This window comes from Sciurus carolinensis, chromosome 3, assembly GCF_902686445.1.
Source record: "Sciurus carolinensis chromosome 3, mSciCar1.2, whole genome shotgun sequence".
Classification (NCBI taxonomy): Eukaryota; Metazoa; Chordata; class Mammalia; order Rodentia; family Sciuridae; genus Sciurus; species Sciurus carolinensis.
Window position 1 is genome coordinate 80,672,892 of NC_062215.1, and position 23,473 is coordinate 80,696,364.

A 23,473-nucleotide genomic window follows, 5' to 3' on the forward strand; every position below is an offset into this window, starting at 1 on the left:
ATCTGCCTAGAACTTTCTCCCACCTTGGTTCACCCACAGCACTCTTTTCTGGTTTCCCTCCTACTCCTGACCATTTCCCTTTTATCTGCTTCCCAAACTTCTCTGCCAACATACTGGAATACCTCAGACTTCTTTTCATCATAACAAGCTCCCTAGGTGAGCTCATCCACTCCCACAGCTTCATTAATTACAGTTCTATGCTGATGATGCACTAATTTACATCTTGTCACTTAGACACTCAAATATCCAAAGGCTTCTAACATCTTCTCCAGAGGTCCCCTACACATCTCAACCTCAAAATATCAAACCAAACTCACTAACTTTACCCACTCACACTAACAGCAGACTTGTAATCTATGATGTGATGAGAGAAGATATGAAGTTAAAAATCTTCAATGTGTTAAAGGAAGAAGAAGAAAATGGTAAACCTAGAATTCTCTAGCCTGCTAAACTATTCTTCAAGAATGAAACACATTTTCTCAGAGCTCAGATTCTACTATTCCAATAATCACTGGAGCATTGCCTTATACAGAACATACTTAATTATGAAAATAAGTGAGACAAAGAAGTACAGAAAGATTTAGTAATACTGACCAAATCTGGAAATATAAGATGTGCGAAATGTGTGCATTAAGGTCCTATGACCTTAATGAAGGTTCAGTGCAAATAAACAAATTTTATAACAAAGTATTAGCAGGGCTCTATTTAATTTTAACTGTTTTCTTGTGTTTTTGTAGAATTTAGTCCAGTTTTCAGCTGTCTAAACTTCTATAACTTTAAATAAACAATACAAATATATCAATATTAAAAATGTTTACCACTTTCATTGCAAAAAATAAGTGTTATATGTTTACATAATTGTCAAAATATTGAATATTTTGGGTCATAATTACCTTTTCTTGATTCTAGATGATCTGAAAATAATTTAAGCACTCTAGTTACAATTCTTCTATCTCCCCAATACTGTTTCCTTTCATCATTTTTCAGTAAATTCAATCACATGTTAATTTTATAAGATTAATCCACAGTACTATGTTCTAAAGACTTACAATAAGGAGAAAAAAATGACTCTTAGCCAAGATTATAATTACTTATTTAATACATCTTGCTTTTAACAGCAATTTTCAAAGTAAACACATCATAGGCCTTATAACTTATTAAAGATTTTATAATGCTTACAAAGTTGATTCTAAAAATATACTTTATTTGTTCTAAGTGAATAACATTATCTGGAAGATAGAATAATAAATTATAGTAGTATGTTTACCACCACTATAGTTAAGCTTGTGTACACATACTCAACATGAAATCCTCCTAGGATTTTCACACTTTCAGCCTGAAAACATAAAAGCAGAATAAAGTTTGGCATACAAGATCACAGTCTGATAGCAATTGTTTCAAAACCAAAAATTTAAAAATATCTACTTGACATTCTAGGAAAGCAAGAGCACATGCACATACATATTTACTCTTACACTCTCACTCATTCACACACACTCACCAGAATACTCAGAAGTTTTTGCCCTTGTGTATCAGACAATTGTCAACAATTTCAAAATGAAAAATTGGGGAAAAATGTTAGGTAAGAATATGTTTAAACCATACTTTAAATGGTTCTAGAAGTTAAAAAGATATGCCCCAAACTGTTATCAAGATCTCTAATATGCACAGAATGCCATCTGAATACATTCTTCAACAAATTTGAACTATTTGCTCACTAGCAGACATGAATACATAAGAAAATATATGCCCATCTATTCCCCAGATTGCATATAAGATTGCAAATCCAGGCATTCCACTGACATGACTAAGCCTAGCTAAAGTGGTTTGCTTTATAGAACCCAATATGTTACAGAACCCAAAAGAATGAGAAACCTCATTTTGATTTATTTGGAGTTTCTAATATGTTGCTTGTGCAAAAGCAGTGAGATTATGTAATGCAAATGACAGCTAATATCACTTTACACCTTGTGGCACTGCAGAAGGTCATTTTGTACTCCCCAAACATTTACTTATTCTAGTTAAATTTTCTAAGTTTTAATTACATACATTCTTCCAAATTTAGACTCAAAATGAGCTGATAACCTCACCTGCTCATCATATATACCTCCAGCAAAATCTGTTAAAACAGAAAATTACTCTGGGTTCTCTCCAGTGATGCAGGTTTGAAATCATTCTATGGAAGTTCACTGAAATCAGATTTATTAAAATACTCAAAATTCCCTGAAACAGCATGAAAATAGAAACTAACCACACACATCGGGGCATGCATAACTCATACTGCTGTGATTAAAAAATAAAAAGGCACAACAGCAGGTGAAAGAGAAAACACTAGCTTCCCATTTGCTTTTTGTTTGTTTTTTGGCTCTCCTCTTATATTTTATTTCACTAAATTTATAAATTGTTCAAAGCATCCTTATACTTTTTGTGACAATAAGAGAATATTTTGGCACATCTACATTGTGATACAATGTATGGTATGTTTAAAAATTAATTTAAAAATTCCATCTATGAATCAACATATTTTAAAATGTAATACGCATACATTTTACAGTTATTTAAGTCAAATACATAAAGGTTTGCAACTGATTTACAGATGAAGCAATCACAGATTGCAGCAATAACGCGTGTGTGGATTATCTATACACACTGATCAAGGAAAAAATTGCATCCTGGCAATTTTATAGTCCTTAGTTTGTTGATATATCTATCATTTACATGCCCTCTTCTTGTTTTTCTGTACAAAAAGATATATTTTTGCCATCTTCATTCTTGATGAGATTTTTCTGCAATAACTTTACATTCATACTGCAAAAATTAAAAGGTTAACAGATTAAAATCTCTTTTGAATTGCAAACTTTGAAATAAACCAAACTGCTCCAAAAATGAATACTTTTTACATATGCCCACTTTATTCCTCAAAGATTCTGAGGAATAAAGGATTAATAATAAATGTGATAAGGAAATTCACATTCTACAGGAGAAATTGCCACAGCCAGAAAGCAGGAGAAAGATGAGGTCTCTGCATTATGAACAAGAGTATGTAATTTAGATCAATCCTATCATGAGAAGAGAGAAAGCAAAGTAGGTTTATTTGCTCAGTAAGGCAAATCTGTAGAGAAAAAGGTCATGAACTAATGACAAGACTGATAAAGTGAATTTGGATGATTGTTTTTTCAAATCACTTTATGGCTCAAGGGAAAAAAATTATCACATTACAAAAGGTTCCGGTCAAAACAGTATTTTTAATGTACAAGTTTAGAAATGTATAGCCACAATTAAAAATAAAGAAAACCAACGGAATTAAAATATTTGGGTGGCCAGATTATCAAAAAGATAATGAAGTAAATTACTCTATTCTCCTGGCTGGCTAAAATGGTAAAAGTGACAGCACTAATTCATGAAACACTGTGGCCTCTGAATGTTACTCCCTAACTGCTTCCACCATGACTGGCATTATCAACAATGTCCTTTTTCTTCATAATTAAAATGATCAAATATCTAGATTCATCAGAGACATTTTAATTTATAAATACTCAAGCAATGTGATTATTAGTAATGTCCCTTATTTTTATAACTGTCCATTTTTGATGAAGTGGAAACTAAAAATAATAATAAAAAAAGATTTGAATATCCCCATATGGTCAATAAATCGTATCACTCTATCCGTGACAACACATTCTGGCCTTTCTCTCCAATAAGTGTTCAACTTTTTTTTTTTTTTTTTTTTTTTGGTACCAGGGGTTATATCCAAGGATGCCTACCACTAACTACACCCCCAGTCCTTTTAATTTAAGTTGAGACAGGGGCTTGATAAGTAGCTGAGACTGGCTTTGAACTTGCAATCCTCCTTCCTCAAGACAATTTTTAATACACTTGTGATTAAATTCTTTCAAATGATTTATTTCAATGAAAGTAAAAAATAAATCAAAGAATATTGTCTTTACAAATTGCTTTCTCTTAAAGGACTGCATTTAGAGAACACTTATGCATCTCACACAGAAAAGGGAATAAATAAGCATCAGCTTACCATTGCAAGTTGTCGACCAATATTTCCCATTGTTATGCCTCCAGCAAAAAAAATACACGGTAACCAAGAACGAACATACAGAAAATCTGGAGATGTATATCTAGGATAACAGAAACATTTTAACAACCCACAGAGGAAGTACAAGTACACCTAAATTACAATGAAAATAAGTTATTCTGTAGATCACAATGGGTAACACAACTTCTAAAATCTCAATTCTAAATATAGTCATCATTTATTTACCTAGCAAATAAGCACCAAAAGGAATACTTACTGATAAACACCATTATAGACTAGCAGTTGAGTGACCACAGTTGCCAAGAAAGCAATTCCTACTCCAAGGCCAAAACCACTTCTAGATCTATCAAAAGTCCACCACAGTCCAATGGATAGTGCAGCCAGTGTGAGAGACAACTGTATGTTGTTATCAAAATCCACTTTCTGATATCAATGTTAAAGAATCATTTTAAAATTTGTAAAACAGAATTACCTGCTCATTTTTATAAAATAAGAGATTATACTGTTAAATGAATTGTTTATTCTTGAGTACCTTCATTCTTTTAATATGATATCTGAGACTAGGTGGGATTAAAGCTGCCTCTGGAATTTTCCAAATACCAGATATAGAGAAGGCATTATTAATAGATCCTACCAACCTGTAACCTCTCCAAAAAATAATAGCCTATAGACATTCCCAATTATAAGGTCAGACCCATTATTTAAGAAATCCTGTCTTTGCTGAACATGTAACTGCAAGCTTCAGAACAGTAGTGCTGCTAAAGGGACACACTTGTGAAAAAGGAAACCAATATTACTTTTCAAACAGGTTTAGAATTACTTGAAAATCATACAGGACTTGAAAATAGAAGAGTTGACAGCTATTTAACAGGGTACCACATTTTCTACATGATTTACTGACAGACACATTTTATAATAATGCAGTTCAGAAACAAGAGTACCAAGGACACAGTATCCCTTTCTATTATGTCAACTGTTCTAGTTTTAATTTGTTGAGGATAAAGCCTTGAAGTGAACATTATCTTGCAACCTGCCAAGCTATTTTGGTGCCTGAGACTTTCTAGTATAGGACAGTTTGCTCGAATATTTTATTTCCATCACCTACTTAAGCATCTATTCACAAATGTACAGCCCTTTTCTACTCCAAAATCTCTGGGCAAAACGAAGCTTTACAAATTCAATTTTCTCATTTCTTTGCTAGAGGATTACACTAAAGGAATTAATTTCAAGTGTCATTAAAAGGGCATTATCTATGTCCCAAAGGCCATATCTTGGCTCTATAACCAGCTCCTTGGTCAGGGGGATGGGGGGCTATACATCTCACAAACTAACTGGCCATGCTACAATTAAAGAGAAGTTCCCCTCCCCAAAATGCATATAAAGTCATTTCCTGCTTCTTTCAATACCCACTGTTTATCATCATTCCACACCCCTTCCAAACCAACATCCTGAACACCCAGTTTGCTGACTTCTCAGCATCTCAGGGCTGTTGAGTGTCACTCTCTTAAGGTCATTCCTTGCTTAAGTTTGATTTATCAAGAAGCCTATAACTCACATGGGTATGCTCTCTGGAAAAGCTTTTCCTTTTTCTTTAGTTGTCATTATACTTAAACTCTAAAGAAAACATTTTGAGTGCTGATCCCTTTGAACAATAAATGTTTACATAAAGAGTGGAATTTGCTATTAATGGGGTTCATCTTTGCTAAATAAATTAACTTCAATAAGAGTCAAGCAAAATAACGAGGATTCCAGTGTAAGCAAGTAAAGTACATCAATCTTCATAGTAGTACCATGTGATTTTTCTAAAGTTTAGGGAACCTAATATGAAAAGTCTGTGCTCTAGATTTTGTAAGTATTTTGAGTTTTGCTTACAGGACACACAGGGCAGCTAAGATAATTATAGTTAAGTATTTCATTCAGAGAGAATGAAAAGATTAAAAAAAGCGAAGAATGTAAATTTGAAAAGATTATAAAATAATGGAAAATGCTATATAAATTTCTCTACTTAAAAACAGAAATTGTAGCCAAAATGTGTGGGACAGAAAGGTCTAATTCAGCAGATAAGAGAGGAATGTACACACCTATGGGTTTCCTGAGAGGAGAATGAGAGGTTTCCAAACCTGGGGTCAGCTCTGGGGTCTGTCTAGTCTCAAACTGTCATAGTCTGGCAACAGGAACGACTTAGCAAATGACCCAGCCTTTCTGGTTTTCATGTGTCTTATATCTTCACAAAGAAAACATGAAGTTAGGTAATTTCTCAGTTCCATTCTAAATATTACAGTCCATGACTTTATCTCTTTAAGCCCTCCTAACCATTACATTTGTTTTTTCACAAAATCCTCCTAAATCTCAAAACGTTCACTGAAATAAATGTGTTGGGAAATTCTTTAATACAAAAAGAAATGGAAAGCCAAAATAATAACAGTCCCTGAGGGACTTCCAAATTCACAGACCTGCAGGACCAGTGAAACTGGGCACTGTAATTGTTTTTAGAATCCAGGTCCCTGCCTACTTCTGTGGTTTTTGTTTCCAAGCTTATCTAAAATACCTCAATACTTTTGGTGAAAGGCACAGGAATTAACTTGCCACGTGACCCACCCTCTTTCAGGCTAAATGCCTGCCTTGAGCCCAGTACAATGCAGTGACAAGGGCATCCTGAGTCCCACTTTTTGCTCTTCCTGGTTCCCAAGGTTCCTGCCACTTCTAGTGTCTAAACCACATCTTCTAGAATAAAGAAGACAGAACTAGCATTTCTCAGATTCTCTTCTACAAAGGAAAGGCAGAGGGTAGGGAGCAGGTAGAGGAAAGAAAGTAGGGAAAATTACAGAATTAAATCCTTGAGGGCAAAAACATGTGTTCTAGAGGTGAACGTTTTTTTCTGGGATGTAGAAGGAAGCAAGGTAAATGGTGACTACCTTACTTCTCACTGGGACACTATAAAATACTCATTTAATGACTATGTAAAATGTCAGACTCTGCAAATGATAAAACTTTAAATATATTTACCTTGGGGAAAAAAATAGTTATTTTTGTCCAAGGTCTAAGTTAGCTATTTCTACGATGCCACCTTTAAGAGTATTTATATGGCTTTTTTGATGTTGGTTAAGAACAAGTGATATCTGCCTTTTAAAAAATTAAAACATCTTTAAATGCAGAAAAACAAAAAACAAAGAAACAACAACAACAGAAATAGCATCCAAAGCCACCACATGTCCTAACTGGTAAATCTTAAATTAAGAAACAGAAGGAAAATAATTCTTTTAAAATGTACCTGTTCCAATCTTGGAATTACCAAAACTATATGGAAGTAATTAAATAACCCAATTTAGGACAAACATGTAAATTTTTTAAATGAGCTAAGTTTTTAAGTGGTACTGAATAGCAGGGATTTAAATGAAGGACTATACCCACACAATAATTGCATAGCTACTACCTTGAAATTTCAACAATATGATTCACCTTCTTTTTATGACTAAGTGGGCATATCACAATGATGACGGTGAAGCTACAAGGGACTGTTTAACCTTTGGTTTGTTGGAAGCTTCTTTATTATTGCGCATTTCATTACAGCATAAAGGATATAGCGCTGGCATGATTTATACCAACAAAGACAGCTACACACCGCATTACACTGGACCACTCTCTTTTAAATTTATGTGGTTCTCCTAGATGCCTGTCAATGCAGGGGTATAATAACCCAATCACAGCTGTAGGGAAAAAAGAAAAAAATTAAGTCATCTGAAATGTTATACTGGTGACAATTAAGCTACAAGAATCACTATAACACCTAGAAACATTTTTAAAAATTCTTTTTTAAGGTAAAAAAAAAGAACTCAAGTTATATATAATATCAATTACCGATATTTTTAAACTTACCTTCCAAAAGAAAGAAATGAAGATAACACTACTAAAGAAAGTATTGTAAATGATTGTTATAGTATGCTAAATTCTAATGCAAAACACTCTTAAGTGTATGATTCACAATTTAGCTGATTAAACTAGATGATTCATGCTACTTTTCTGCTACAAATACCTATGAGGCTTAAAAAGCATCAAACCAGTAAAGTAGTTAAGAAATATTCTCTCAAACCTCCATCACCTTGAAATAGTCTATTAAATGACATAAACCTAAAGGGAAGCCAGAAGCACAAACCCAAAATCAAAACAAATACAAGTTTATCTTACAGACAATGTTCCAATGGTCCCTGCTATCCTGTTACTTAGATTAGTCTTGCCCCCACCAGTTTCTGATCTCAGTTTTCTGTATCTAGCACCTTTTCCTGACACTCCTCTCCATCTCTAATAAGAATGTAGGTCATACTGTGGAAGCAAGGAAAACTCCCAGTAGAAATTTATAAAGAAGATTGATTCTGCAAGTAGAAAAAAATGGAAGACACATGATCTGTAGGAATTACAAATTTTCACATAAAATTTAAGTTCACTGTTAGAAGAAGAAATGATCTTAGTACATCACTTAATTTTAAAAGAATATCTTGACTATTAAATATATAATTATAAATACAATTACTGTATACAAAATGTCTATGATTGAGTCTCAAAATATTCTCAGTCAATTCTTAAATACTTGTTAAACCTCAATATTTTGTTCACTTCCTAGAAGAAAATTTTAAATACTGTTTGTTATAAAAAAAAAAGACAAAACTTTATTCAACAAATTATAAAGAAAATGCATTTCCACAGATTAAGTTTAACAGGAAATAGTAAAGCAGCTTTGATTTGCTAATCTTCCTCAAAACAGACCGATTATGCTGCCATTCTGGTAATAAAGACACAACTGTCACACCAGTTGAAAAGCATATTTAAAATGTCCAATACCACCTATAATGTATAATGAAACTGTTATACCAAAATCTAAGAGCCCAAGGGTCAGAGTCCCTCTCCTGCAGGGTATTGGTTAGCTACATCTCATAAGCACTGCATTCAATCTTCAAAGAAAAATGGAAGACAATTAATATAAAAAAAAAATCACAGGCTAGCAGACCAATGGAACAACATTCGAAATAGGCTGCCTGACCATCCTTCCACCTGGAGATGAGATGCTACAATAATATATGCATTGTCTATTCCACAACTCTTTTGACTTAAAGAATTGCTGAGTATTGATGGCTCACAGACCATCAAGAGATTAACAACAAATCCCAGCAGTGCAGAATTTTGACAACTACTAGAAAATTTAGGTTTCATGTTACTTTCCTATTTAAAACACACTGCTCTAAAATCCTGTGAGATTAGCTCACAGCATTGCTAAATTTCTACACATTAAAAATGGCAACTAGTCAGGTGTGGTAGTGCACACCTGTAATCCCAACTACTCATAAAGCTGAGGTAGAAGGATAGCAAATTTGAGGCCAGTCTTGGCAATTTAGTGAGACCCTATTTCAAAAAAATTTTTAAATACATTTTTAAAAAAGGGTTTGAGATGTAGAGTACTCCTGGGTTTAATCCCAGTTATTACAAATAAATAAATAAATAAAGCAACTAGCATGCCTAATAGTTGAAATTATCTAAATGAATGCTATTTCTTCTTTTCTCAAGGGGTCATAAACTAACATCTCCTATCATTCCTAGTTCCTATTCCCCTCCATCTCTATATATAATATATAGATAGCTTAGAGATAGGTCAATATATCTGTATCTATCTCTATAGATAAGATAGATATAGATCCAGTTTGCCTGTTGCTGAGTAAAATCACCCGAGAAGGCATTCCAAGTCAATTTTCCTCAGCAGTTGATGCCATAAGTAAAGAATTATCACATAGAGAATACTGACATGTGTATGTGAAGATATAAATAAGTAAAATTGACTATATTTTTATGCATATGATATCGGACTTGCAAGTGAGAGACAACTGAGGAGAAAAAGCAAAAACACAAAAAGGAATTTAAACTGCCATGCTGCCAACCTTGGGATTTTCCAATAAAAATCAAATCCATTGAGTATGCATGGTTCTCAGTTGCTCACTGAGAGAGAGAATTCGAGGAAGCTTGTCACTTCCCATTAAATGTCTTCTTTCTTTCCTTTAAATAAAGGCATAGCAGAGTCTGATAGCAACATATACAGCACTGTGAGACTCTGCTGTTTGAGATCTGAGCACAATGTCTGGGCTTATTTTCCTCTTCCTGCACTTTTTTTTTAACACAAGAGACTGATAAAATCATGTCTGTGTAAAATCATATGCAAACACAGTCCTGATTAATCAGATGGTGCTCTGATGCAAAAGTGCATTTCTTGTTATATCTTCAAGTGATTTCCCAGGACTAGTTACAGTCTGCCAAGACTAAAGACAAAAGTTTGTAAAACACCAGTGTAAATCATGACTTTTTCATGGTAGTGTGCTTAATCCAGTGAGTCACTAAAAGGAACACTGTTAAATTAGACATCTTTCAAGGAAAGGGACTGAAAACACAAAGTCACTCAATGAGCTATACTTCTCTGGAAAACTATAACAGAAGAAAGTAATGGTTTCATTTAACAAATATTTAAGCACTAAAATACATCTGCTTCTTGGTATTTGCTGGGGATTTTAAAAGAAAAAAGAATTGACATGATTCCAGTTGCAAAGTGACCACAGACATTATAAAATACAAAGCCGTGTTAGAAGGAGCAGTGAGAGTACACAGAGGGGTCAGGTCCTTGTATGTGTTGCGGGGAGGCAGGGTGCTAGACTGTACAGAACGTTTCACAATATAGGTGACCCTAGGTCAGGAGAACACAGCAAGTGACGGACATGGAAATGATTTTCTCATCACAGGTAGGCATCAAGGAAAAGCAGATACAATTGAAAATAGCCTGTACTACGAAAACTGTAAACTTTGGGCACATAGTGCCCAAAGGGTCCAGAATGGCTCAGAGGAAGATAAAAGCAGACAAGGTACATACCATAAAGAGACCAGTCTGAAGACACTGGAATGAGGAAAATGATGCCATCACTTTTATCAGAGAGAGAGGCAATCACTCTTATAGCGATGAGTGTACAACGTAAGTGGGGAGGGGGCAGGGAGTACAAAATTAGAGGCAGAAAGAGAAAGACTGATAACAAGCAAGCGGCGGGGGGTGGGAGCTTAGACCAAGAAAGAGACAGAAGAAAGATGCAAAACCTGTAAGCTGGAAGTGGAAGGTGAAAGGGAGAAGTCTTACAGGACTCTTCAGGAATGGGGTGATGGACTGCATGACTAAACAGGGTACATTTCTTCCCTTTTTAAATGAATTATTATTTACACAGGTTTGGGCTCAACTTGGTTACTTGTGACTTTTGAAGCAACTTCCCTACTTATTTTGCCCACTCCAGGACAGTTGTATTTTCTTCTTCTATTTAATTCTTGACAAAAATTCCTTTGTGGCCCTTAATACTGTTCAAGAGGTTTTCAATTTCAGTTCTAGTGTATGCACACATAAGAAAGGTAATCAGCTTATAACATCAGCGTTGTTAAACTAAAAATAGAAAACTGAGAAAAGGAAAATGAGATCAAAAGAAGTTTATGAGACTTCTCTTAAGATTCCTCAAGAAGCACCGCTAACTTTTTCCCAAACTGCACAATAAGGAATGGGAGCAAATGACAACCAGGGGCGCTTCTGTTTACAGGTAGAAAGCAGTGATTCTGGAGATCCTCCAAAAGGTCTAAGAATGTTAATTGGACAGGAAAATCAAATGATGACTATCAGTTTTTCTGACTTAATGATGCTAAGAACCTAACGTTTAAAAAATGCATACCAACATGTGTGCACAAAAAGATATACATACTATATACACACACAAACTCACCCACACTGTTTCTTATATCATTTACTTCTTTTTTTCCCCTGATATTTTCCCTAAAATGACAATGGGAGGTTGAGAGATTATGCAAGAATTCATTTTCCATCTTTGGCAACTTTCACAAATCTGATCCCTTCCATCCACTGAACATTATGACCTATCCAACAAACTTGGTAGCAGAAGACAGGCATCTAGATTTCCCAGTGCCTCTCTACTTTCTTCTGTCTAGGTACACTACAGAACATGTGCTTTCAAAAGAAAGTAAGCAAGAAATGCAGATGCAAATCCCCTAAATAAAAGTTTGAAAGTGTGACAAACCTAGTTTTTAGAAAAAAGGAAAGTAAGGACCAAGTGGCTCAATGACGGTATTAACATTTGGAATTTTCCTTCCTAACTATGAGTTTGTGAAAAATAGTTCCTCATTACAGGGACAGAAGGACCAGGCAACAGACGTGGCTTGATCCTCTCCATAAGGGAGGTATAATGAAATCTCAGCCAAGTTCCTCTGCCCTGGCCCTGAATATTCAACACATGTCAGTATATTCCATCCAAACCTAGCACCTCATCTTGAAAATTGAGGTTTGAAAAGAGGCATCCTGAGTAGGGGAAAGTATGAGTGGCTCCCAGTGACCTCTTCTGCAACAGATGCACTTGAGCCCAGCCCCACAATTCCCTGGCTCTAGGAACCTGGGCTCATTGATTTCCTCTCTTCATCTCTTCATCCCCTAATAGGCACAATGCTATCATCTCTCTCTCTCTGAGGTTGTCCTACAGAACCCTGGGGTTAAGGGATGCACTTGTTATATTAACAGACATGCATTAAGGAAACTTTCCTGCCTCTGGCCTTTCTTTTCTCTATCCTGAAAATACATGTTCTTGCAAGTCTTGTAAGCAGCAAGACAGAATTATACCTTAGGAGAAAATAAACAATAAACTAGAAAAAGGTATTGGGAAAATTTTATTTTTCTCCTCTGAATTTAAGTGAAATAAAATAAAATACATGAGGACCAGTAGATAGAGCAGAGAGTGATAAAATACAACTTATGGTTTCTTCTCAGAACAATTTTGCTTACTCTCTTGGAGAATGGTAACACTTGAGAAACCAAGAAGCATTGACTTTACAACTGCTCCTTCAGTGTGAATACTGCAACAGTGAGATATCAATGTATAAGTCACATGAAAACCTTCTATCCATGCAATTGGATTACATAATTGTCCTGTAGGTTTCATGAGGTCATTTTAAATGTCTCACAATTTGACCCATCTGAACTCACCCTTCCACCTCCAGCTCTACCATGTAAACCCAGAAAGACCTACAGTATACCAAAAGGTGTCCATGTTTATTCAGCAAGGACATGTAAAAAAGCAATTTTCTGTCTCAATCAGAATGCTTTCTACTGTAGGTCTATGGCTTCTGCTATGAGTTATATATCATTAATCTATTAGTTTTAGTCATTAGGAAAAGCTAATCCATTATGGAAGCTTGGCATTAATAAAACATTCTGAAATGCTCTACTTTATCCATTACATGCCATCCAGCACCAAAAAACAAACCAAAAGTAACTAATAGAATAATAATGATTTTAAGCAAAGAGAGTCTATTCATTGATCTCCAAATATTTATTACTCTTAAGGTACATTTAATAAGAAGATACAAAGGAAAAAGCATATACCAAAAATCAAAAAACAACATGAAGACTTAAACTTGAATAAAATTATTCTATTTTTTGAGTTTTTGTCTACTCCAAAAATAAGACCACATTATATACACCAAACCCTTAGAACCAAAGAGCAATAACCATCATCAAAATATCTTAAAATAAGACTTACACAAGATGAGCTGAGCTGAAGGAAGACCAGAATTAAGAGGTTAAATGCCTCATCCTAAAGGGAATGAGGATAGTTTTTAGGATTAAATTTTAAAAGTTCATAAGATATAAAGAAACAGAGACAGAAGAGTACCTACTCCATGGTTCCACTGCTACTCACCCTAGAATAGGCAGAAATAACCTTTGGTGACAGAAAGTAGATCAGAAGGAGCCTAAGGCTATAGGGGGGAATGGACTGGAAGAGAACATAAAAGAATTTTGGGGGCAACAGAAATGTGCTATAGCTGAACTGTGCCCATGGTTACATGACTGAGAATATTCAATTAGTGCATCAAATTATTCATTAAGACAGGTTCACTGTATTGCATTTAAAGTACACTTCATAAAGCTGATTTTTTAAAATAAAAAAGGTTTATTGCTCAGACACCATCATACTCATTTACCCTATTTTCTTTCTAAGCATTGCAGAAACATCCTACACATACCTGAAGCCGTGCCACAGCATGGTGGTACCCACCATGCAGAAGAAAAGATGCTTGCAATCACATCGGGTGGAAAGAGCGTCACATTTCTCTGAATCTGAAGCAAATTTAACACTAATGCAAGAAATACTCCAATAAAAAATAGGACTACTCCTCGAATCATCAAGTTCACACTCTGGCTAGTGACAGATGAAATATATGGGCCACACTTTTTGGACCCAGGTAACTCCGTCTCTCCTTCCGCCATGGTTTCATAAGTTCAATAAGCTGTGAGGGTGGAGGGGGTGTCCCAGTTGAAAAGCTCAACTGTTTGTGAATCAAAGCAGATAATGCTTCAACAGTACATCTTGTTCTAAAGCACGACCTACCAGAAATCCTGCAAAAGATAAGAAAGAAATCAGTGTGTCTGATACATGATTGTACAATTTTTCAGATTTCAATACTTGCTTATTTAAAAAGACAAATAATGAAATGACAAGTTTGTATACTCATTTATTTAAATTAGTTATTTACTAAATAAGAAAGATTTAATAGTATTTAATGTACATGATATAATAAAAAATAAAGTGCACACTAGTATTTTACTAAAAAAGAGTAAGTGGCCCAAGAGACCTAAATATTAGACTAATAGTAAAAACAGTTCACCCTACTCAGAGAAAAGCAGAACAGATAATCAGAATCACTTCCAACAGAATCTGGAAGATCAAAACCCAGTTTTCTGCATCTTCTACCTAAATCTCCAAGCCCATCAATTATAATAGGGTGTTTTAAACTTCACTGAAAGTCAACATATTCTGATAAATGATACTTAATTTTCAACAATAAAATGTGGCTTGCTCATGAGAACAACCTCCGTGAAAGAACATGATTCTTTTTAATGTTTAATTTAATACATTTGAATATTTACCCAAAAGTGTTGTACAAAAACTGGACCACCATGCACTCACCTACACACACACACCCAGTCACAGAAGCCAGATCTGACCACTCTCCCCAGGGTCACATCTGTCTCCCACCCCTGCTTCAACCTAGTTGCCTTTGTTGCAAATCATAGGAGTGATTGTGAGAAAGTCAGAAGAGGAAGCAGAAGAGTTGAAGCTAAGAGAACGAAGAACAAACTCATGACTAGAATCGGAGGAGTTTTAACCACACAGCTTCTAACTGCACTTTGCTGTTACAGTCAGTCTAGCTGTTTGTTTACTCCTCCAACAAAAGTGATCTGATCGTTTTGTTCTGGTGGATGTCTTTTGTCCCCTAAAGATTCTTGTTTTGGGAGCTTGGTCTTCAGTGTGGCAATGTCAGGGAAGTGGAATCTTTAAGAGGTGGAGCCTAGTGTAGCCAGGCCTAGGTCAATTGGGAATGCTACCTTCAGAAGGGGCTACAGGTCCCCAGTCTCTCTGGCTTCCTGTTTGGTGATGTGATCTCGCTCTCATACCTGTGCTCCAGTCATCTGCCTCCAGGTCTTCAATCAGAGCAGAGCTGATGCTGATATCATGCCCTTAAATTACCACAACTGTGAGCTAAAAAAACCCTTTCTTTATAAAGTCAGCCTAACTCAGGTATTTCATCAGAATAACACAAAATGGATTAGTGCAGTACTTTCCTATTTCCATGACAAATAACATGTGAGGCTTCTATGTACCTTTCTAAGCACCAGACATGTGATAACTCTTGAACACTCACAATAACCCTCAGAGGTAAACGTAATTATTGTGTCCACTTTACAAGCAACACAAACGGTAAGAAAGTTTAAGTCACTTGACAAGATTACACCTGTAGTAAGAGGCAGAGTAGTCTGAACCCGAAGCCCTTGCTCTTATCATGATGTTCAGTCTCTCAAACTGTCACATATTCTTTTGTTAACCGTGAATACTAACAAATTTTTTTTAAATTTACTTTTATTGTAAACAAATGGGATACATCTTGTTTCTCTGTTTGTACATGAAGTAGAGGACTACCATTTGTGCAAACATACATTTACCTAGGGTAATAGTTTTTGACTCATTCTGTTATTTTTTTCCTCTCCCCCACCCCTCCCACCCCTCTTTTCTCTCTATATAGTCCCTCCTTCCTCCATTCTTGCCCCGCTCCCACCCTCCATTATGTGTCATCATCCGCTTATCAGCGAGATCATTCGTCCTTTGGTTTTTTGAGATTGGCTTATCTCACTTAGCATGATATTCTCCAATTTCATCCATTTGCCTGCAAATGCCATAATTTTATTATTCTTTATAGTTGAGTAATATTCCATTGTATGTATGTGTATGTGTGTGTTTATATATATATATATATATATATATATATATATATATCACAGTTTCTTTATCCATTCATCAATTGAAGGGCATCTAGGCTGGTTCCACAATCTGGCTATGGTGAATTGAGCAGCTATGAACACTGATGTGGCTGTATCTCTGTAGTATGCTGATTTTAAGTCCTTTGGGTATAGGCCAAGGAGTGGGATAGCTGGGTCAAATGGTGGTTCCATTCCAAGTTTTCTAAGGAATCTCCACACTGCTTTCCAGAGTGGCTGCACTAATTTGCAGCCCTACCAGCAATGTATGAGTGTACCTTTTTCCCCAGATCCTTGCCAACACCTATTGTTGCTTGTATTCTTGATAATTGCCATTCTAATTGGGGTGAGATGGAATGAGAAAATACTACATAGGCTATTTTTTATAATTTGCTTTCATCTTGCCCAACTATAATATATCATAGGTATCTTTACCAGTCAGTACTTAAATGATATTTCCTTTGGATCCCAAAGCCGTTTAAAACCTTAGATAGCACTTATACTAGCTACCTTATAATTATATGTGTAGTTGTCTTTTGAGTTATACGTGTAGGTCTTATTCATCCAGCAAGGTTCCTGCTTAGCCCACAGTGGGAGCTCCACATATTCCTACTTGTGTATTTAAATTGGGTTTACGCTTCTTAAATCAAATTATATTGGGTTAAGCAGGCCTTTTGGAAGGCCTTTAATCATCATTTAAAACTCATTGCTTCTGAGTTTCCAATTTTCCAACTACCTTACAAATGAATTTTGGAACAAAACTCAACTGTAAATTCCAGGAGGTGGGGCTGACATGAGAAATAACCATTATGAAAATGAGAATATTTGTAAGTACTAGTAACTTTCACAGCTTATCAGTTCCATAGATAAACAAAAAACAGGCTTTTTAACTCAGTCTCTGATGTACTGAAAGTTCTGTGCCCAACACTCAAGGGGGAATACTGTACCCAAGCTGGTCCTTACAATCTTATGAAGTTTATAGTATGACTGAGCTCTATAGTTTATTGGACTAGAGAAAAATAGTACATATTAAAGCTGATTTATGGGAAAACAAACTCTATATGCCAAATGAAAATGCCCAGAAAACATCTCCTTCTGAATAGGTATTGCAGACTGCTTCTGCCATGATGTGGTAAACAGGTGTTAGCATATCATGCATTCTAACACTTAGAGCAAGGATCAGCAGCTACAGAACTCATCATCATCATCATCATCATCTTCTTCTTCTTCTTCTTCTTCACTATTAATATGTATTCAGTTATTGAGAGACCATTCTCTGTGCCAGAAGTTGAGTAATTTTGATCTTAAAAATAATCCTAAAGGTAGGAATTATCCTCATTTTACTCATGAGGATATTAAGTCAAAGAGATTTTGCATTTATTTATTGGTCATAGGACATGCAGAATTAGAACTGGAATTTTACCTTAAGTCTAATTCTGAAACTCATTCTCCTTCTTCCATACACTGAATCCCACTCCACCTACTTAGACCAGGTTTTTGGTACATGGGTCTATATAAAATTACTTGGTTACCAAAGAGATGTATAGACTCTGGAAAACCTTGTCAACTTCAACATAGTCTCCAGGTACACATGCCAATATGAGTAAGAGACAACATAATAGCACAGCAATGATGAGAATAAATGTATGAACACCTTGAAATTTTTTAAAGTATCAGATCAAGGTGAAAAAGATGTTTTAAAGTAAGAAAGGAATAGCTCAATGGCTAAGTTACTCACTTTATGAGATCAACATTTGGTTTTGCTTCCCCTACTCCAGCAGTGAGGAAATCCCACTGACTTTGCTGCTGGAACATGTATATGTTCCACGAATTTTTCCAATAAAAAATAGCAAAAAAAAAAATTTATGCTTAATAATATTTTTAAAATAACAAAATAACTTCAGCTTTAAAAGTCATTTTAGTTGTGCTAGCCCCTATCTCACCATCACTTACCAGGATTTGTCAGAGCACCAGCATTTGAGACAGTTATGTCCCAACATGTCCTTGTTATATGAAACTGCTCTAAGCCTTGCATATTATTTAGCATCCCTGGTTCCTGCCCACTAAATGCCAGCCTCCCCCATCTGTGATAACCAAAATTGTCCCCACATTTCCAAATGCCCCAAGGGAGGCACTGTCTTCCAACTGAGAGCCACTGATTACTAGAGACTTGATTCCTTATTCTATTTCAAGGCTGCTAAAGACTTTCTAAACTGTTCATTTTTGTTTTCTGCCACAGCTGTTTATTCAACCTTTCCTGGCAGTGCCTCTGTAGTTTCCTACTTCACCCCAGAACTTGTCTTTAAAAATAACACATTCGTTTGATGTTTGTTTGCAAACCAAAAAGCTAATTTTGTGTCTACATTATAATACAATGATATATAATTACTGAGGACAAAAATGAAAACTACACAAGGCTTTAGAATTATAGTATTCTAAAATTCAAGAACCAGAAGGGAACTAGGAGATCATCTATTCCAAAGATGAGTGTATTTGACCCTCATGCAAATCAAAAACAAAAAAACTTGTACATGTTTGTGTTTTTCTGAAAGTTCCACAATTTATATCAAGTACTCAAAAAGCTCCATTAACCAAACAAAGCTAGAATCAGTGATTTAAAAGTTCCCTCACTTTCCCACCTAGGCATATGTGACACAAAGTGGTCAAGTAAATTGACAAAATCAAGATTGTTCTACTGGATCTTTTGACTACAAATATATACAGTGAATACCTATAATTGACCAGACTCATCAAAGGGATAGGAAATTCCACAAGACTATTCACTCCCTACTATGCAACAACAAAGTTCCTAAAAAAAAGTATGTTTATATCAGTCGTGCACTTAGGGGAGTTAGTTATTGTAAAGGAAAGATTAGGGAATTGGTGTCGCTTCATTTAAACATTACTCAACATCCAAATTTTTTTTAAAAAATCTATATTTGAAAAATTTAGATTATTTGAAAAATAATTTTCTGACCAAGGAAGAAGTCTCTGGTATAGACACTTTTTAAAGGACAACATCTCAATGAATCCTCAAATGATAATCTTGTTAGTAAACAGTGAGGAGCTTTTGATTCCTATTTTACAAAATCAAATAGACTAGTTGACTTTCTAAAATCACAAACTGTTACCAGGTAGTAACAGGTCCAGGCCCAAACACGCTGACTCCATGAATTCCACTTTACTACATTGTCTGCATCTATAAACACCACACAAATACAACTTAAAGACCACACAAGAAACAGTTCTTAAAGTTATATTGATAAATTACTATTAATTCCAAACTAATGTTTTCAATCATTTACAAAGACAAACTTCCCAAGGGACATATAAAAATTCTACCTTGAGCCCTGAGCTCCATTTTCTATAAAGTATGTGACCAAACAAAAAGAAAAATAGTACACATAGTTTGGATAGATCAATGACAAATCATCAAGATTGGAAAAACATTATTCCAGGTGTCTACCTGTTAATAGTATTGCTTTAGACAAATAAAAGAGAGTTCTAAGCAATTCTGGGCTCTTTGAATGAAAAATCAAAGTTTATGTTGACCACTGAAACAGCTCACAGGCAACGGACATTTGAAAACAAACACATACAAAATCTCCTAGTAACCTTAAAAACCGGTTGCATTTTAACAATTGCAACACTCCCTAGAACCAAATAAGAAGATCATTCATCTTCTGATGATTAGAAGCGACAAAAGCACATTTGTTTACCTCAGATTACCCTGCCTCTTTAGGTGCTTGATCAGATAGACTACTAAATAATAAAGTTAAATGGCTACCTCACATCTTTTTCATCATATAATCCCTTAATTAGAACAGCATTCCCAATATAGAATAATCATTAACATTAGAAAAACACACAAATCACTGAAACAGTTTAACTCCCATAACTAAAGGCACACTTATAATTACAGGCTAGGGATATTAAAACTTTTAAAAAGAAAAAAAGTTTGCCTTGTAATTCTTTCCTCAACACTAAAAATCAAACATAAAACATTAAGCAAGCAACATTTACAACCCCTTACTGCTTTTAAATTATCACTCTCCTTCTCTAAAAAAGTTACTCTACTTTGGGGGGATAATTTTCTGATAACAGTGAAAACAAACTGTCTTTAAATGACTGAATTCCATTTTACCATTTCCTTTTCAATGCAACCATCTGTAAAAGCAACAGTTGTCAGTTTTAAAAGAATCTGTTTCCCAAGTGTACATGATTCACAGCTTGGTCAATTTCCACCAGATATGAACCGAGTACTATGAAAAAACACACCACGATAAAGCACAGCACTGAACACAAAGTCCAGAGAAAAAATAAAGGGGGAAAAACAGAAGCGTACAGTGGCTATTTTTTTTTTTTTTTGTGGGACACTGATTAGTGATTAGTCCTTCATTCAGTAGTTTAATATCAGCGACAAACCCAAAAGTTGGAAAACACAATCTAGCCTATTTGGCTGCCTTCATTTTTTCTGCAGCCAGGACTGCAGCAAGTCTTCCCCTGCACTCCTCAGCTCTACCGCAATACTGACACTTGCCAATTGCAGCCCCGTCTGGCTGTCAAACCTATCCATTCCTTCTTAACGCACTTCCTCATCAGTCCTACAAAACAGCAAGCTTTTCGCGGTGTATTTGCTAAGACTGTCTAGCTGTTACCATTCTTTAACAACGTTTTCCAACATTAACTGAACATGAGTCATTATCACTTAACTTTTAGCACCTTCTCTGTCCCCACCCCCATCATCAGCATTGCTTTCCTCTTCCAAGATGCCAGTCTCCACTGAGTGATCCTGAAATCCCAATAACTATTATCAACTGAACTCTAGACCCAGTCAAAAGTTCTCTTTGATTGTACCCACACACCTACTCAAAAGGTATTCATTTCCAATCCAAAATGCCAAAGTCCTACTCCTCAAACCAATGTCGTCTCATTTGGGCGGGTTCTAAATTTACTAGGATACCTACCTAATTTGAATCCATCCCCCATCCCCCAAGCCTGTGTCTTTCTACCCGGCTATAAGCCACCCAAGTCCTGACAGTTCTATGCTTGACAGCTCGCCGACCTCCACCTCCTTCATCAGCTCTCCAGAGTCGCCCTTCCCGCCGTCCTCCCGCCTTCTTTTCACTCCGACACTCTTCCATTGTCAGGGGAGCCTCGGCTTCCCCTACGACCTCTCCCAAGTCCGCAGTCTCTTCTGGACTTCTCCGATCTCTCTCCAGGTAAGCAGAGCCCCTTGCCCTGCAGGCCCCATCTGCGTTCCTGGATTCCCCTACCTGCCACCAGGATTCCCAGCTGCAAAAAAACACAAGTAGTTCCTCTTCTCGAGGGCCACCCCTTTCCTCAGGCCGCTTCCCTCAGCAACACGTCACCTGAGCTCTTCTGGGAGACCCCAACTCACCCCCGCCTCCGCCATCTTCTGGGACCTGCCCCCGTCCCCCCTCCGCCTCTTCCTCCTCCCCTCCCACAACTCCGCCCGAGCTCCACTACGCCTGTGCGGCCCGCGCGCCGCGCGCCACAGATCGGGGCAGAGGAGCTTCCGGTTTCCGCTGAAGCTAGCGGAGGGACTAGAAAGCCGGGGCATCAGGGCTTCCGGTCTTCAGGAAATCGGCCGCTGGCAGGGGGCGTGGACCAAGTAGGTGATGGGAGGCTGCGGTATCAGCTGTTTGCTAAGTAGACAGACAGTTGCGGGTTGTGACGGGTGCCCAGATCCTGTGGGCGGAGTAAAAGAATCGTGCGGTGACACACGCACGCAGACAAGTGAGACGCAGTCCTCTGCATGTCCCTCATCTGCCAGCCGAAGGTCGTGGGCTGTGGAGTGCCAGCGGCCAGGTTCTTCAGGATAAGGAGCCAGCTCGCACTATCATAAGTGCATTTGCCGGGCTTTGCTCTTTGCTCTTTCTTCCCTACCAACCGTAATTTATTTTGGGAGAACACACTTGATGTTTCTCTCTCATCTCCATCCTGTAGCACTTTTCATTCCTGATCCTTCCTCAAGGACGACCAGGTAATGTGGTTTAAGAGCAGTCATTTTCACAGGAAGGGCTTTAGAAATTTACACTGAAGTAGAGAGAACACAAAACTATGACCCCCTCATTGTCATTAGTATTATTCCCATTGAATCTAAAACCTTACTTTTAGAACATGAACCAACCCAAACACAACTTTGGAGTTTGTGCACATAAACTTTTGTTTTGAATGCAAGTGGTGCCATCAGTGTATTAAAGTCATGTATAAATGCCGGAAGACATTAATTTTTTTAAAGGCAAAATCGAAAACTCTCTTGATTGTATTACATTATTGGTCTATTCTATATAACACCTTTTTGAGTGTCTTAACCCAAACTATTTTATGGTTATGATCATATTACAGTGGCCTTGAGAAAAGTTTCAGATGAAATGTGTGCCTAGAATAATTGCATGATAGTTTTACAAAGGATGTCAGTTGGTTAAACTCCTCTCTGTTTTCTTTTACTTTGAACTGGTAAGGGATAAGGTATTTGTTGTACTGGTAAAGAATAAGATGTTTGTTGTTGTTTTGTTTTGCTTTATTTTTTTCAGTGCTAGGGATCAAATCCTCTGTCTTACACTAGGTAAGTACTATACCACTGAATTATACTCCCTACCCAATAAGAGGGTTTTTTATGTTTCTGAACCTTTTATAAACACATGCATTTCTTCAGAGTTAAAGAGAAACTAAATTTGCAATAAAAGTATCTTAAGTATTTATGTAACCCTACTTGTTTTCTGTTTTCCTTAACTCTTAAAATTAGTTCCTGTAGGTTTTTACACCATCAGTAAAAGAAAATCTAGGCTAATTATACTAAATGGATGAGGAATTTTAAAAGGATAAAAACATACAGAAAAGAGACAATAAGTTCAAATTGTCCTGCCATCATGGCTCTCATTAAAACACCATGAATCCTACATGTACAATTCATGCCTATCCCAACCCAGCTTTTTCAAACACTTCAAAACTGCCTTCGAGAAAATCCTAATGAAAAATTTTAGCCTAGAAAGACATTTATTTTAGTTTAAAGATTT

At 36.2% G+C, this 23,473-nt stretch overlaps 1 protein-coding gene across 4 annotated transcripts; it reads right to left on the bottom strand.

The window, feature by feature from the left end:
- Nucleotides 1-1,049: 1,049 nt before the first annotated feature.
- Insig2 (insulin induced gene 2) lies at nt 1,050-21,878 on the bottom strand. Of its 4 annotated transcripts, none has more exons than XM_047544579.1 (6): nt 21,832-21,878; nt 14,141-14,513; nt 7,631-7,755; nt 4,305-4,474; nt 4,031-4,130; nt 1,050-2,808 (listed from the first exon to the last, which is right to left on the bottom strand). In XM_047544579.1, exons 2-6 carry the CDS (start codon nt 14,382-14,384, stop codon nt 2,767-2,769), a joined length of 681 nt encoding a protein of 226 aa, XP_047400535.1. In that variant the 5' UTR covers nt 14,385-14,513; nt 21,832-21,878; the 3' UTR covers nt 1,050-2,766. The 4 variants fall into 4 exon arrangements, with proteins under 4 accessions (XP_047400535.1, XP_047400533.1, XP_047400536.1 ...); XM_047544577.1 differs by having other exon boundaries at nt 21,707-21,864; XM_047544580.1 differs by lacking the exon at nt 21,832-21,878 and adding an exon at nt 21,144-21,368.
- Between the last annotated feature and the right edge of the window lie 1,595 nt (nt 21,879-23,473).

Excerpts from the sequence above, each read along its gene's own strand:
- Insig2 (XM_047544579.1), bottom strand. The coding sequence starts at position 14,384 with ATGGCGGAAGGAGAGACGGAGTTACCTGGGTCCAAAAAGTGTGGCCCA. Across the intron at positions 4,131-4,304 it reads GTCTATAATGGTGTTTATCA|ATATACATCTCCAGATTTTC; the intron begins GTAAGTATTCCT and ends CTGTTATCCTAG. Across the intron at positions 2,809-4,030 it reads TTGGTCGACAACTTGCAATG|TATGAATGTAAAGTTATTGC; the intron begins GTAAGCTGATGC and ends TAATTTTTGCAG.